General features: G+C 48.0%; 3 protein-coding genes across 3 annotated transcripts; 1 reads left to right on the top strand and 2 right to left on the bottom strand.

Annotated features, from left to right (window-relative positions):
* Positions 1–5,295: 5,295 nt before the first annotated feature.
* Positions 5,296–9,990, bottom strand: FPRO_15902 (uncharacterized protein; the record flags this gene model as incomplete). Its single annotated transcript, XM_031224822.1, has 1 exon — positions 5,296–9,990. One exon carries the CDS (start codon positions 9,988–9,990, stop codon positions 5,296–5,298), a length of 4,695 nt encoding a protein of 1,564 aa, XP_031090043.1.
* A 947-nt stretch (positions 9,991–10,937) lies between these two features.
* Positions 10,938–11,760, top strand: FPRO_15901 (uncharacterized protein; the record flags this gene model as incomplete). The annotated part of the gene is made up of 4 exons (XM_031224821.1): positions 10,938–11,208; positions 11,265–11,311; positions 11,362–11,410; positions 11,483–11,760. The coding sequence occupies 4 exons, from the start codon at positions 10,938–10,940 to the stop codon at positions 11,758–11,760; spliced, it is 645 nt and encodes a 214-aa protein (XP_031090042.1).
* Positions 11,761–14,493: 2,733 nt separating this feature from the next.
* On the bottom strand, positions 14,494–16,545 carry FPRO_15900 (uncharacterized protein; the record flags this gene model as incomplete). The annotated part of the gene is made up of 1 exon (XM_031224820.1): positions 14,494–16,545. The coding sequence occupies one exon, from the start codon at positions 16,543–16,545 to the stop codon at positions 14,494–14,496; it is 2,052 nt and encodes a 683-aa protein (XP_031090041.1).
* Positions 16,546–17,353: the final 808 nt, after the last annotated feature.

The following is a 17,353-nucleotide window of genomic DNA, read 5'->3' as shown; positions in this document are numbered from 1 at the left end:
GATGGAGCTCATTCATAACGATCTGAATCCTCCCAACATCATGCTCAATGGAAACATACCCGTCATTATCGGCTTTGACTCTTGCAGGCTCCAAGGGGACAAGATGGGGGACAAGAGAGGGACTTTTGGTTGGGAGTTGGAAGAAGCGGAACTTGCAGCACCAGAGAACGACTTTCACAGCCTGGAGAAATTGAAGAAATAAGTTGTTAGTGGTGGCAAGGTCACTTTGATTGATTGAGGGTAGGGTATTGGCGCCTTGGAGTTGAACAATTAAGAAGTCACAGGCAATGAAAGTGTATTTGCCTCGGGTTGTGGGAGGGAGAGAATCGTTGTATGCTGGCACGACCGCTCCTTGATCTTCTCAGTCCTCCGCACACGCTGCTCATCACCCATGATACCTTTCGAGACATTCTACAAGCCTACCGATAGCAAGTCGGTCAGCACTGCTGCTAGCTGGACATACGCGGCATAGGCTTCGCAGTAGACCACAAGCCGATACTTAGGCCACGGCCAGACAAGCTCCGGGCATTGCGACCTCGACGGCACGACTACTACAAGACATGGCGTATAGATGACCGAGCGCAAATAGCCCAGAGTATTGACTGCACGAAGTGCGCCTGGTCAACGAGCTCTCCTCCAAATGCAGGAGAACCTATATGCGCGTCGAAGTCTTGACCACCAATATTTGGAAGGCCAAGGACTTGATCAAGGTGATAAACCTGCTGCAAGGCAGGAGGGAAAGCTGAGCCTAGCTCAAAGAGATGAATCTGCTCCAGGCAACGGCAACGAGGACAACTTATAAAAGCCCGCAAGCCATATGAGCACATGAGATTCCGCTCCCTCCATGGTGATGCCTACAACATCAACAGCAGCAGCTCTCTGGGAAACCTATGCACTTGATAACCTTCATGTCAAGAAGGCGGTAGTCCCGAGGAGCATGTTAGATCTCAAGCCGCGGGCCGTAAATTACGCATAACTTGGGATGTATCAACAGGGTCACGCTCAAGACTACGACTGATAAGGGCCAATATATCTATGTTTATACAATTGTGATCACTGCTCGGGGCCCATCAACCACGACAATAACAGCACCTGATCCCATAGGGGATCTCCTGAGGGGGAGAACTCGTTCGGCGATGTGCGTTGTATAACCCGAGCATACTCACAAGGTACCGCTAGTGAAACTCAGCGGCAGACAAATGAGATGCCAGTCTACAATCATATCGTTGTCCGAGAGCAATGCTTAGAAGAGGTCAACAGTACGGTAACAAATGGCTGATAGTGATGGACTCTGATGGGGAAGGGGTAGAAAGAAAGGGAGCGACGCCACAAACACAAGTGAGCTGGCATGCAAGTAACCGGAACTTCATCACATCAGGTGTATCGGAGGTGGCTTGATAGTGCCTGTCGGTACTCTGATCCTTTGTCCGCCGTTTAGGCGAGAGGGCATCCAGGAGAAGTCTATTATGGATGGCCGACTTATACTTACAGCCTCGGCCTCTCGGAACAGATCTACAGTTACTGCCGCGGAGACTGGCCATGTGTAGTTAAAGGGCTATGAGGAAAGGCCGGGGAGGCTTCATACAAAAGGAAGATGAAAAAGCAGATGTAGGTTCATGTCTCATCGCACGATCGCAGAAAAGGCAGTGATATGTCAGTTCACCGTTCCCACGAGAGTTGCTCCCTTTATCCATACTCCCACAACCGTAAGTCAAAGAGATACAACAAATTACAATAGCATTCCTGCGATTCTCTGTTGCTCCGTCATCCTTGTGCAGTTTCTAGTCACGCCTCGAGTTAAAGTCATTATCTTGGCCTATAGCATCCGTAAGGATATACTGCAGGTAGTCGAATAGGTAGGGTACGGTACGTGCTTGTCCTCTTCATCCGCAGAATTGCATGCCTTCTCGTTCGAGTAAGGAAATATTCGCCTTCTACTCATTGGCGATACCGTCGGCGTTGCTGACAAGTCTTAGGAAGATCTTATAAGACTCAAACTCGGAAGCGGAACACTGAGCAGGCAGAAGTTATCGCGGCGGCGGTCGATCGTAGGAATAAATATTGCGTTTATTGTTTCTGGTATTTATATTAAATATTGCCGCTGCTATCAATTTGCACTAACTTCGTATATGACTCTTGCATCCAAGTCTTGGTTATAATGCGTCCGCTTGTGGGTTATCTGGCTAAACAAGCGGTTCGACAGGTCTTGATCGATAAGGGTAGGCGCCGTGAAACCTGGACCATCACCAAGTTCATCTGTAGAGAGGAGCGGCGCGGTCCCTTTCGCTATATACAGTCGTATCGTATTGATGCGGTGGATGGGATTTCATCGTGTCGGAGATCGAGGCGTTTCGGTCGAATGATGACGAAGTGGTCAAGCTCTGGGTTTTATCTGCTTGTCTCCAGCAGTCTCGTCTTATTCATTGTAGGCCAGATTGAGCTCGTTACGCGCATCGCCAGGGAAAAGGTAGGTCGCACGGTGTCGCGTGTTGTCGCAGAAGGGTGAGACGACAAGAGAAAGGAGAGAGGTCAGCTACTTCGTTCGCTCATGATGACATGGAGTCTTGGAAGAAATACAATTGCACATGGCCCATGAAAAGAAGTAGAGCAGAGGAGTTATAAACGGCGGGAAGTCAGCTTTGGACATGGTGTTGAAGGGGCGCTGAGGGTTGATGAATGACTGTGCAAAGCTGGATGTTGTCTTGACCCGGCTGTGAAATTGGGGGGCATTTAGCGCAAGAGCAGGGATTATTTGCCGGAGAGCAATCAGGCTACGGTGGATGGCTCGACTGCTTCATGAGGCTAGATCTGGACCCGTAGAATTAACGTTGATCAAGATCCAGACAAGCACCAAATCAGAATTCGCTGTTCAAGATCTTGTGTCCAAATACGGTTGTATCGTATTTAGCTTCAGATCTCTGATCGCCGCTAATGTTAGCTTGGGGCACAGTCTCACTGCCACCTTACAATTGCCCCTCAGAGCAAGTCCTAGCCTACCGAGTTGCCTAGCAGACACAAAACAGAACAGGACCTACAATCGAGTCGGATGTTTTCTTTTTCGAGAGGAAATTGTTCCCGAAATTAACCAGAGGTAAAGGAAGAAACAGGCTGACCTTTCCCATATTCACATCGAGTCTTAACCCCTCCTGGCCGACCGGCACCTCACACTGGTCACTAACCGAGTCTCTACTTCACGGACTCAGTGCCATTGCCATCTCACACCACCGATTAACGCGCATGAACATGGCGACAACGACGAGGTCTCACCGCTGGAGCGGTTCAAGTGCGAGCGATCAAATTGAGATGGGTCTAAATGGGCGAGCAGTGGAGTTTTTGACACAACCCTTGCCTCGAACCACTGTAGCTCGCGAATCCTGGTCTCTGAGCCTCCGAAAATGAGGACACGCGACCACGAAGAACAAGACCCGAATCACCGCGAGTCGTGGAGTCAATTGAGCCGCAACATACATCAAGTAGTGAGGACATCCAAGAATGATATCATAATCAGTACATCATTTCGTACACGCGCTAAATGGGTTTTCATTGCACAGCCCCGGTCCCGAGACCAACAGCCCACTCTCAGTTTTAAAGCGCTGCAAATTGCAGATCTAGCGACTGAAGACCTAAGAATTACGCTTCCCATCTATACTATTCATCACACACTTCAGTCTCCTCTTCTGACTTCAAAATACAGTAAGCTTTGGAAATCGGGCCTTATGTGCAAACACCATCAAAAGACAATCCAGCATTGCGGTTTTGTCGGCAACATGAAGCATCAACGCGTTTCTTCAGGAATTTACCTAACTAGCATTTATTCGTGATATTCGCCTTGATAGCGTCGACTGAAATGAGGCTTAGGTCTAAGGGCAAGACTTGATTGACTATGGAACAGGCTCCATGATCGCGAGAGTTTCTCGAAAACATACATCGAACAATCCTCCGAAGCAGACCTTCTACACCCTTCTACTCCTGCCGCTCCTCAATCTCTTCTCTCAATGCCAAGACCCCTCTCTCCAGATCCTCAATCATGGGGAACACATTGGCTCTCAAAAGAAAAAGCTCACTCTCCAGGTTCATTTGACGCTGTAACAAGGTCGGGACCTCAGCCTGCTCCTCAGGCGCCTCGTCCCCGGGAACCTTTCCATCAGACTCCCCTTCAGCATCGACCCGTTTGAAGTGGGCACAGGCTTCATCCTTGACTTTGGTCAACTAGTCAAAGTCAGTGTCCATCTATTTCACAGCAGGACCAGCGACACCTACAACTTTGACAACGAGCGAGTCCACCTCCAGAGTCTCTTTCGCTTCTTCCAAAGCAAGACAGTATTAACTGATGTCTTCTGAAATGCCATTAAAGTGAAGTTGTCTCTCGGTGAGCTTTCGGTCAGGGATGTCAGGCTGCCCATGTATCAATACCTGGTATCGTACAGATGAGGAAGAGAGTTGACTTACGACTTTGTGGGAGTCATCTTCCGCATACACGCATTCCTCTTCGCCACCGGCAGTAGGACTGTCTTGGGGCTTGTCGGCCTCGGGGACCGGGCTGAATACTGGGTCGTCGTTGTCGAGGCGTGCAGCCTGCGTCGGCCGCGAGGCGGGACTGACACCCGGCGATCGATGCCGTTTTCTGCTCGAGACTCGCCTTTTTGGAGGCATTGTGCAATGGTGTATTGTAAGAGTGAGTGCGAGTGAAGTGAGGATGCAAAGAACAGGCGGCGATGGGGGGTTTTGTAACTCTGATGGAGGCGATACAGCGCCAACCAGAGCTGGACGGTGGCTCGCTTGGTCTAGAGGCCATTTTGGCGGGTAGCGACCTAAAAATAGAGGAGCCTGTGATGATATCAAACAGCCAGCCGAATAAATGCTGCACAACTGTATGGTGTGGATGCGCACGGGCACCGTGGATACATAGACAGGACGTGATCGGTAGCAGCTCAAGAACAAACATGCGTGGTAAACTGTTATAACGCTCAGGTGTAATGCGCATGTACTGGAAATACCCCTCTACTTCGACGGAGCTGGTAGGCACTCTGCTGCTTTGCGTTTACAACGGCTCGGATGCCAACAACTCAACACCTGTGCACGCCCTGGATTTCGAAATATGGGTAAAGGTCTCGGATCTCTCATCTTAGCTTAGGCCATCGCGATCTGCTGTCAACCCTCACGTGCCTATTAGCGCAGATCCACCTGCAATATCGCCTCCGAGGAGATGGCGAGGGAAATGGTTGCTCCACCTCGACCACCGGCTGCGAGCACAATGCAGATTCTAAATACAAGAAATAAGAAATTCGTACACATTCAAACTCCAAAGTGAACATAAGGTACCCAGTGCAAATCGCTGTGTCCTTCATCCTCCACCGCAACGACATCCCGCGGCCTTTGCTGTTGTTCACGAGTAGCCAGACCTGTTTCTTGAGCACGCCCAATCCCTCCATCATGGTTCTCTCTATTCCATGCTTCTGTGGTTCTTCCCGTTCGACTGCTCAGCCAGATATCTCGGAGCATTCTGATAGTATGGTGAAGTCCATGGCTAACAGACTCGTCCAATATACCATTATCTCGGATGCGACCATAAATGCCCCTTGCAACATCCATGCATAAACGATCTTGTACTTCCCAAAGAGTTCCAATTACATGGCGAAATCCAGCAACTTGGCAAGCCCCTATTAGATGCAGACTTTCATCGGCGAATTTCTCATCTTTAAATCTGCCAGTTCCACATGCAGAAAGATAAGCAAGAAATGGAGATGACTTTTTAAGATTCATGTCTAACAACTCGCCTACAGTCAGGGGATTTTGCCGACCCTCTTCGAGGAGTAAATGACTCAAAGATGGATTGGTTTCGTCTGTATGGCTGTGGCCAGCGAAGTGGAATATATTACATCCCTGCAGATGAGGTTTGATGTCTGCCTTTCGTTTGTTCTCAGGCTCGATGATGTTCAAGTCCATACAAGAGCAAATTGCGCGAATGGCCTCAACTTCTTGACGCGCAAATGGTAGTGGGGCGTAGCCAGGTGTACTTTCGATAGCAACCAGTAGCGCTTTTGGTGGAGTTGGCTTCTTGATGGGGGCTCGACGGGATAGAATCAGAGCCTTCACTGATGAACTGTAGGACGAGATAGCCCTATCCATCACCGTCTCGCCTGTCTTTCTTAAATGATACCCAGCTGCATGAAGTGGAAATCTGCAAAGAGCCCCCGTAGGCACCCACCATATGTGCGTCCAGTCATTGTCTTTTGGCGTGCTTGTGAGGCCAAGGTAGTCCAGGATGGGGTTTGCAACAGCATCCCACAGCCACTCCAGAGTTTCAAGACTGCCAACGCTACCAAGTCTGGCTCTGTGTTCAAGATCATCCTTAGTGAGACGTGGGAGGCTCACAGCCCACTCGCCACGAGAATCCACGACTAAAGCACCGCAGTCAAACATGCTGATGTTGATGACGATAATCGGGCCTTGGAGTGCGGCAGCTCGTATCTTTGCTGCATCCGGCTCTAGAAGGAAATCTTCGAACCCAGGTGTAGTACGGATATCCTTGAGCACGGCATCAAAGCGGCGCTCGCATTCATATTGTTGGCCGGCCTGTGATGACACGGGCGTGTCTTGAGCTTGGTTAGTAATGCTGTAAAACTCCTCTTTGCACTTGAGGAATCGGTCTACCAGCTCTGGCTGTATCGACTGTAAGTCTGCAATATCAGTTCGCATATCCTCGATCGACGTAGCCAGAACACCACGGCCTTTCTCCAGGAATCTCAAAGCCTTCATTGGGGACCTGGCTCCCCTGATTGCTGTTGAAGCAGCTTCGCATGCCAGACCAGCCACCTGACCCAGGAGGTGCTGCTTATCCGAATTATCTAGGGAACGTAGGACAAGCTCTGGTATCAGTCCGAGCGCCTTCTCAGCAGCCTGGAATGCTTCTCTCCATTGCGATCTGACTAGAAGGTTTCTCAGCCACTGCCGGCTAGCTTTGATTCGGACGTTGAGAGGAGCGTTAGCCCGACTAGAAGCAGATCGAACATAGGTGATTGACTCGTCTAGAACAGCTAGATCTCTAGAAATGACATATTTCTCCGCCAACACGTCCCCAAGGCATAGCAGTCGGTCTGCATGAAATGGGTGGTCTTCAGGGCTTGAACCAACGGCCTCACGAAACATCCGAATAGACTCTTCCAGCTGAGCCAGGTCCCCCGTCTTTTGGAAGTTGATAAAGAAGAGCCTGGCCATGTTGCTCAAACATGAAGAGTGCAGCGAATGGCCGAGCGGAGCGGCCTGAAGTGCCCTCTCTCCAATATCCACGCAAGCGGTGTAGTCATCGGCATCTGCCGTCCTCATGTATTTCTCGTTGAGCAGAGTTCCAAGGTTCTTCAGATGCCCAGCCAGTTCGAGGCGGTCAGGGGGCAGAACATCAACTGCTCTTGTCGCATGTTGGATTGCATTATTCAGGTCTTCAAACAACCCAGTTCTTGAGTATTTATCATTTAACCTTATCCCAAGGTTATTCAGGATTGCCGAACGGTTTGAGACAAAAGAACCAGAGGTCAAAAGATCACTGCCAATGCGAATAGCATCTTCAAGATCCGTCAGTCTTCCAATCCTTCTGTATCTGTCCCCAACCCGAGCAGCTAGGTTTTGTGATCTCGCAGCGAATTCGACATGTCTTTTTGGCGTCATGCTGACGGCTTCCCTTGTGTACTGGATAGAACGGTCGAGATCGGCTATTTCCCAAGTTCGATAATATCGATCTCCAAGGCGAATCCCAAGATTGTTAAGAATGCCAGGCTTATCCGGATCGTTTGCGGGTATGTCTGCTATGGCGCTCTCAAGAATCTCGATGCTTGTGTTGAGGTCTGCAATTTCTCCAGTCGAAATGAATCTATCTCCGAGAAGAGTGCCAAGAGTATAGAGAGCTTTCTTGTTCCTTCTGTTGACCTCGGTTTCAGTGGCTTCTCGGGCTAAGTGTATTGCATCCTCCAACGCATTCAAGTCCCCAGTTATTAAGAATTGGACCCTGAGACGATTCGCCATGTTGTTCAAAAGACTTGGTCTGGGTGAATGACTAGTCTCGATGCTTTGTAGAGCTTCTGAAATCACCTGTTTCGCTTCCTCAAGATCAACAGCTTTCCTACTTCTGTCGTGTCTCATACCAATGAGAGTACCAATATTGTTGAGGGTCTCGAAGTAGTCGGTAGAGGAGCTCTCCGCCGAATGCGAAGCATCCCGAGCAAAACTGATAGCTTCTTCTAGATCTGAATCCTCTTCGCGCTCCTGATATCTAGTGCCGAGGTAGGTTGAGAGATTCATTAACTGCACATGGTAGTTTGGGTCGTCCTTCGGCATCGAATGCACTTCTCCCTTCAGTATTTGGATAGCTTCGTCGATCGAATCACCCCCAGCGCTCCTAGTTCCTCTCCCGAGGAATAAAAGTTCGCAAAGATTTATGGAGTAGTTCGAATGGCTTTGTTCATCCGGCCGAGATGAGTTGTAAGCCTCCCTTGCAAGCTGGATACCCACTTCAAGATCAGAGTCCAATCCTGTTTCCAAAAACATGTCACCAAGCCATCGTCCAAGAGAACTCTTGAACCTATCGCAATCTGCATGGCCCCGGGGAAGTCCAGTCAAAGCTTCGCGACCCAACGAGACAGCCTTGTGTATATCAGACGCCACTCCAAAAGCTCTATATCGTTGCCACATGCAATCCGCGAGGTTCATAAGTCTCTCTGGATATGATTTATGGTCCTTGCAAGTCATTTCAATACACCGTTCCGCGAGCTGGACAGCTTCCTGTAAATCTGCTACCACGCCTTCTCGTGCATACCTCGCATTTAGGAGGCAATTGAGATAGTCAACAAGCTGTCCCCACCACGATTCTGTCTCTCTCGTCATATTCAAGGCTTGTCTTGCCATATCAATTGCTTCATTCAGTTCAGTCAAGCCCCTCGTCTGTCTGTAAAGAGCTGCTAGTCGAAGTGCAATATCACTGGAAAATCGCACCCTTTCCGGGTAGTTCGTCGGAGTTGCAGCAAGCGCTTCGAGCCCTACTTCGACACACTCTCTTATATCATCCAGCGCTCTGGTGATGCGAAACCTTTGATACAGTCGATCACTCAAGTTACGCAAACCCATAGCTTTCAGCGGATCCTCATTTGCAAGTAGTGCAATAGCGCTCTTCACGAGCTGGATGGAGGCCTCGAGATCAACTCTTTCACCATGAAGTTGCCATCGATCAAAGCGCGCCGTTCCAAGGTTTGTCAGACTGACTGCATAGTATGAATCGCCCTCTGGGGCCAGGTCTAAGGCCTGCTGCATAGTTGTGACGGCCTCATCAAGGGCCTCCGAAGTGTTGGTTTTGTGATAAAGATCTCTCAGCCGAAGGAATAGACTCCCGAGATGCATGGCTTTCTGTTTATCATCGTCTAACAACAGGCTGATAGCTGAGCGGGCGGACCGGATTGAAAGCTCCAAATCAGTCACCTCTCCTGATAGGTGATATTTCTCGTAGAAAATAGTGTCCAGGTTCTTTTGAGCCGCAAATAAGATCTCGATGTCTTCAGTGATTCTGGTAGCCTCTACAAACACGATCGCAGCTTCGTCGAGGTCCGCTACCGAGCCACCTAGACGTAAGATACATCCGTGGTCAATCAAGGCTGCAGCCCGCATAGGGTGGTCGTCAGGGATAAGCTGCATCGCTTCATCTGTTAATCGGATTGCCTCCTTTAGGTCCTCAGTGGCACCTGAAATGGAGTATCGCTCTTTTAGTCGGGATGCTTGTGCAGATAGTCGAACTCCTCGATTTGGATCATCCTTTTTCGAGGCCCTGAGAGCTTCAAGTCCGATAGAGATACTATCATCAAGAAGAACCGGGTCAGCGGTATGCTCATGTAAACGGTACTTGAGATGACTGAGATAGCTCATATGTTTTGCCCACAAAGGATCTCCACAAGAGGTTGCGTCGATATATTCAAGTACAATTTGGATCTGCTCTTGAGTCTCTTCCATTATGTAGCACTGGCTGTTTCAGGCCTGGAATAGATTTTATAGTCTTAACAATAAATATTTAGACTTCTTCTTTAACACAAGTAAGGCGCGTGATGTAAGCATTAGCCGTTAGGTTTGTTAACTTAAAATAACTCTTTGAGATAAGTAGAAGAGAATGGGGAAATATTTTATAAAGCTGACGTTGAGAGATATCAGTCACTAAAGGAGGTCCTATTGATGTAAGATGAAAGTTCAAAAGTAAGCTGAGGAAGGGGCCAACTTACTATATAACTCAGTTTACCCCGAGGTTTAGCCAGATTCATCTGAGGATCGGCCAGTTAGACCTTCTATTATATATAAGTCTTTAGTATATAGAGAAAAGAGACCTATCTTTAGGTCTCCTTAATCTATTAAATTGAACAGCAAAAAGGAGGTTTATAGAGAAAATTAAGAGGAATACCCTATCTTTTAAGGTAACCATAATAGTGGCTTTTTTAAGGGCTTTAAAGACAGCTAATTTTCAAGCTTTCTATAGGCCAAGCCTCGTTTTCACTATAAGCACTGAGTTGGCGCTTCCGTGATGCGACCTTGAGGGAAAGTGAAAAAACGGAATTTTCTGAGATGGTCTGGTTTCAGCGTCTCGGGCGACATACAAAACGCCATAAAATTCTCAATCGGCATGCTAACAGCCTGTAGAAAACCGGCCACTGAATGCACATATTTACGGCACGGGCTGTAATGAAGAAAGAATAAACGCATCTGTCCAGACTTACTTCACTGAGAAGCGAGAGCATAACTGAGCTGACGAGTAAGACTCGTGGTTCCGATCGGTCTTGCTTCTCGAGTGTGACAATGAGCGAGGGAGCCTTGGATATCAGGCAGTCTGTCACACGGTGCGGAGAAGATGAACGAGACAAAGGCCTCATTGCTCATATCCATGCCAAACCAGCATCGTGACTATCAGTGCAATGGCAGACCTTGAACCACCAGACCGCACTACTGCCATAGTTGAAACGCTCAAATGGCTCGTCGCCGAAGTCAGGACCGAAGCTTCTAAGCCCAATCGCCTTAACACTGGAGACTACATATCGCCATGGAAATCACAGAAAAATGTAGAAGATATCTACGCGCTTCTCGATGCAAATATGAATGAGCTGAAAGCGGCTGTGGACCTCGTCGTTACTGGTAATGAACTCTTGAACCTGAACTCTGCAAAGAAGCTTGGCTTGCAATCGATGTGTCGGAGGCGGCACACGGAGTGCCTAACGATGCGGCTCAGCAAACTTCAATTCTAGCTACCACTTCTGAGAACGACGCACAGTCAGATTCAAGCCAGCTGGACGTCAGCCCTGAGCCTCATCCGCCCGGTATCACCTCTGCAAACACCTTAAGTCTGCCCGCCAGTCTATCCGCATCACCAGAACTCAGGCCTTGGAGCTAGGTATGCAAAGAAAGTAACCTTAAACGCAGCTAAAGTAGCGGTGCACAAGCGATGAGTGGAAACTCGCACTAGCGCTAGACTCAAACCAGATGGCTCAGTTAGAGCCAAGCCCTAACCGCTACGGGAAACATATCGATGACCGCGATGACGTACTAACCTTGGAGCTACGGCAGCTCGGAAAGAATCTTGCCGCCACAATAGATGCCCTTGACTCTGATGTTGAGCAGATCCAGAAGGCTCAGGTGTCTGGTTTGGCAGAAGCAATGAAGCGTCGTTCAACGGATACATGGGACCTCGAACCGAAAGATAGCCGAAATATCAACAAAAATGCCGCTACGGTTGATTCCTAGGATCATATCAGGATCAGAACGACCAACAAAGAGCAATCTTTCCATCCTCCTGGTTTCGAGGGCTTAAAGTACTGCACGACAGCAAGAGAAGCAGGTCGTAAATTAGCTTGCTTCGTCAGCCATCCCAGGCGTTATATTCTTCACAACGCTGGAGTCATGAAGTCTCCCTTGTGGAATTTCTGCCCTTTTATGTGGGCAGACTCGCTGATATTGGAGAGCTCAGAGGGGCTAATCAGCCTTATACGCACTGCGGAGCGTAGTATGCGGGGACTACGATGCATAAAGAGGATGCCAATTTCGAATCAGTGAGTGTGGGATTTGCTGGTACAACGGTCTTTCTGCTTGTCGACACAAGAGATACAACGATGTTTGAAGTTTGAGTTCCAGATACGATCCCCAATGCTCCTCCGACGGGGAATTACTGCTATCAGTGGGTGCGCCATAGTATCTTCTTCAGACCTAAACGACTCGAAGAAGCAGGCGTGCGTTTCACAATCTTTCCTCGAAGAGCGGGAGATCTTATCTTCACGAGACGGAATCAGTATCAGTAAGTCATTATTCTTCATATTCGCTCTCTCTCTCCATCAAGTACATCAGTGAATCAGAAATACCCAGCTTCTCTAATGAACAGAGTCCTCTCTGCTGCGGTCAGACCCAAACGGCCTTGCTTCATTATACCTCTTGGCATGTTCTCACGTCGAAATCATGAATAATGAAGTCCAAGGGATAGAAACTAAAAGCAACCCATAACGGTGAAGATAACTCAAACAGTGTAAACGTGACGCGGCCCGAGGGATCGAAAAATGAGCCTTGGAGCACGGGAGTTCTGAGTGATTTCTTACGAACTGCTGCTACAGACTTGGAAATACCATTGACTCTGGACCCCAGCGAAGTACCCATGTACAGGATGATAGCGTGAGTATTGAGCGACCAAGCCAAGCAACAAATCGCCTCCCTCATGCCTGGCTTCCGACCGCGGCAGGTACCATCTCCAACAAAGCCGATCTGACTGACGATGACCATATGAGTGTATATCTCAGATATTTAGAACAAGTTGAGAAACAGACTATCCTCACCGAATTCCAAGTTGAATACGAGTAATCATGTCTAGCTAAACACACCCTCTAGATTCCACAAGAAGAAGGTCGAGATCGATTTGCTGCAACAAACATCGAGCAAGTTGCTGGAAAGCTTGGCTCGGATGTGGAAACATACCTCAAGATGAAAGATCATTACCACATCGGCAGGGCATGGAATAAAGTCTGCGATGAATTCGACGGACAAATGCCGTTCATCTTCACCTGCACCCGATGGCCGTTCAAAGCAACGGTCCGAGACTGGAGAGAGCTTATGGAAGAGAATCGCCTCAAAATAATAGATCTATTGCACACAGCGGGAATTCTATTAAGACAACGACTACTAGCTGGACTGTGGGTGCAGGATGTCATTTTCAGGGGTGCAGAGGATGTTTTTGCCTGGGGGAGCGGACTTGGGGGTTTTCAGTTGAAATGTTGCCTTGGTCATGTGAAGAGCACACAGATGGAAAACCTTGTCATTTCTGTGGCTTTTGTATAGATCTCAAGGAGGAGATAGAAGAAATCAACAAGAGAAAAAGGAGATGATGAGAAGGGGGGGCCGGCAACTGGGGCAGCGTTGATGAGTAAGTAGCATTGAACATTAGCGTTTTAGCATCAATTGTACTCCTGGTGTAAATCTAATGCTTTATGGCTATTCAAAAATTGGGACGCTGTTACCGACACAGGCTGGGAGGAGATAAGGGCAGCCGACACTTGGCCGCCATCATCCGCTCCAAGAGGCAAGTGTTGTGGGTATTAGTCTCTTGAAGGGAATTCAACTTGATGACAGGGCATCATAGTCTCAAGCTTCACATAAAGAACAGCTTCTTGGTAGAGATGTTGACAAATACTGCGAAGTTTACATCACTCTGATGAGGCAAGGCAAGCCTCGTTGGAGGCCTTGTTACCCCTTCAACGGCAACGTCCTTGGATATGGCACTCTAGTGCCATTGTCCAATCGCCAATGTCTTCAAGGCAAAGGAAAATGAACACTGTTGTGTGAGAGATGCCGAACGCTGCTGCCAAAAACTCATTACATCTTCCTGCGCAGCTGGCCTCACAGTCGATACCCTGGAGGCTTTACCAAAAGCTTCCTCACATTCGCGCGTTTCTGACACCAAGGTCGAGCCTTTTTTGGGGTTAGCAGTGAATATGAAGATTATTTGGGACCACGAAGTCTTAGCAAGTATCGATTGAAGTGCGATTGAAAATATCCTACGAGGGCATTTGCCTAAACCGCGTTTGATCAGACTATTGTGCGAGCATCGATGCTGGAATACATAACGAAGTCAGGGGTGTTGCAATATAAACTCAGAGTAAGATTGTGAACGACGGGGGTTACCTGGAAGGAAGGGATTGTAAGGCGCACGAGGCAAACTGTAGACATGTGAGGCGCACCAGGAATATCAGGCAGGGCCACTTGAAAGAAAACAGCTCCGCCATCTCATCTTTTTCGGTAGCTACATTCGAGCTCTTGAAGTTATCCAGCCCGTCGAATCCGTCTTCTTAAGCATTGTTCTACATTGGCACGTTAGTCCATCCCGGTTTACTTGTGATGTTATCTTCTAGTATCAATTTAGCTGATGCATATTGGGAGAAAACCGCGCTCTGCCTAGAATTATTGCTTCATTATCTTAACAATGACTACATTGTCTGCCTAAACCAACTCAATTGTCCTAACGTCCTTTACCTCAGACCAGTATTCATCAAACGGAAGACTCACAAGCCCAATGCGTTTATATCCCTCAAACTCACCATAACGACGTCCAGAATGTTCCAACACACATGCAACCCCCATTTTGACTTTCCGCCATGGATTATATTCCGGTTCATGTATTGTCCCAACCAAAAGACAAAGTCGAGGGTGAGTGCTAAGCGGCTCGGCAGGCTTTATGCCATCCATGTTGGCCATATGTTTATGCTTGAGGGTGTCTCGGTGATTGCTTTCAGTGGATTCCTCCTTGGCGTGCTTATTACGAGGGTACTCCAGCTTCAACTGGGACAAGTCTACCATCCTGACCAAACCCTTTAGAGTTAAACGTGCTTCCAGAACCTGACCAGAAGTGTCTGACCCCTTTGACCTCGAACAGAAGTTTATGACTTGTATCATTGATTGCCAAGGGTCTCGACGGAAAAGAAACCATATAAGGCCGTTGTTAGATGCCCAAGACCAAGAGGGTAGAACTCGCTCTGACTTGATAGGATCATCAGTATCGATGCCGGAGGTGCTGATCGCTATCCAGGTGAGTCCTTCTGCAACACTCGACTCCCAGATGCCTGCAATATACTTCTGTTGACATCTAGTAGATACCAGTGTGGCAACTCCTGACAATGCAGGGAGTCTATCTGATCCGACCGAAAGATCCTTCAATGAATAGTTACTGACGAAATCGTACCACAACTCCGTGAGTTCTTCGGTATTAAAAGTATGAATATTCTTGAAATTGAAGAACTCGAACGTTTCGTGTGGTGGGTCCCAGCGGTTAGGGTGAAGTTCACTTACATAACCTCCAGAACATTCCCAAAATATGCAGTTCGCACCAAAGTGTAGTATTCTCTCCGATAAAAGTCTTTCTTGAGTAGTCCATGCCCTAGTAAGTAATGCTGAGTTGACAATTTCTGATCTTGGTTGGGGATAAAGGGGTTGGACCGTAGATTCTCTAAATCCTGTCCAATATGACTTTTGTAAAACAACCACGGGTTCTGGGTTAAACTCGAGCGTAGGCCTCTCCAGAAATAGTCCTCTGCTAGATGATTCGGACCCCGTTGCTGCAATTGTCAGAACAGCGTTTTGGTAATAACTGGCAAATCTGGAAGCTTCAAAGGACCAATCCTCCATATGTCGAGTATCATTAAGCTTCTCTTTCTGTAATATGCATAAAGCATCCACCCATAAATATTTAAGCCCCAGACCGCGGGTGATGATGATAGCATCTTGAACCGTCTTCGAGAGTTTGTTCCATGGCAGTTGTCTCCTCATATCATCCAGGTTAGATGCTGTTGTCTTAGTGAAGTTTGCCTGGGCATCACCCCATGCATAGCTTAGAGCAGCGTACTCTATGTCCCGAGTATCCTGGCTCGTAATATGCAATCTAGGCATTCTTTCCTCAATTTGTGAGCCAACGTCAATTAGCCTTGTTGGTAGAACGTGTTTTTCACTAGATGCAGAGTTGCTGCATCCAACGTGACCGTTGCGACATATCAGCAACCATTCCTTGGCTGATTGGATAATTTCGTGTAATCCATGAGGCGTGCTTGAATTCGAAAAAGCAAAGGACATGCCCCCCTCCTTTCGTATGTCATTGCCCCCGACTACTGGTAAATAATGAATCCTCCCTTTCCCATTTTCTCCAACGCTAATAGAGAGCCGAAGTTGTCTAGGGTTAAGATTCCGGAAAGGTAACCCGTCCTCGTCCTCCGTATCGTAGACCATTTTGCAATATTCATTATAGTCAACATTATATGGGTTATAATTTCCAGGCGGCGAAGCGAAGATTGTAATAGGATAATCTTGATGCTCCCATGAGACTGTGTGAAGATAGAAACAAGACTGGTAGATAATTTGACACAGGTGACAGCCAGTTCGTGCTTGGGATCGAAGTGAATGAATGTTTGGGGCTACTCTCAAGCGGGATGACCAGTTGGCATCCTCAACCTCCCCAAAGCTTTCTATAAAGCTAGAGCACAAGACGCACAATGATTTAGCCATTTGAAACGTAAAGGCTGAGAAACTTATGTAGTATGTTAGAACACTGATGAAGTTTCCAGGGCCCGCCTTATCTTTATTATGCTATAGTAAGACTATCATTTTGAGGCCCGCAATATCATTTTGAGGCCTGCGATCTCGTTTTGAGGCCTTCAAACTGTATGACGTACATTTTAGGCTAAAGAATGACTCCAGTAGTCCTGGTAGCTGCGTCTAGCTTATTATATATAGTAGTGAAAATGGTACAGCTAATTTAGTTTTTATTCATATATACGAGGGCAGCGAGGCGTACTGAGAGTTTAGGGAGAGGATAATAGGCTCAAGATTCTCTTGGTAACGAATGTCGATGGCCGGTCGATGGCCGGTCGAATATAGAGAGGGTGATGGCGTCAATCGTGCGGAAAAAGAAACGAATCAACGGCGTCAGCAATAAGATCGCGGTAGCTTGACCTTAGAAAGATAGGCTATCAATCGTGGGCGTAGGCAACTCAGTCACTCGTATACGGCTGCGAATTGTGGATATGTGAGTTGGTAGTCGATTTCTTAAGGCCCGATCTGATCCGATTTCTCGAGGCCTGCACAGCCCTTTGCTGCAGCGGGTTACAGGACACCCCCACTGGAACTTGGCAAACGGCACATTCGATTGAGCCGGTTCACCAACAGCACACCAGATCAAACCGTCCATGTTCTCATCACGTCTAAGATCCTGGGAGAGAGCAGTAAACGCTCAAGTCCAATGAGTTGGGTATCTTGACACCGATTGTACTTGGGATCTCACAAGCAAGATAGAACGCGTGTCCATAGGCACAGG

This window comes from Fusarium proliferatum (genome assembly GCF_900067095.1).
Source record: "Fusarium proliferatum ET1 genome assembly, contig: FPRO_scaffold017, whole genome shotgun sequence".
Lineage (NCBI taxonomy): Eukaryota > Fungi > Ascomycota > Sordariomycetes > Hypocreales > Nectriaceae > Fusarium > Fusarium proliferatum.
Note: the sequence above shows the minus strand (reverse complement) of the source record. Positions and strands in the feature narration are given on the sequence as shown.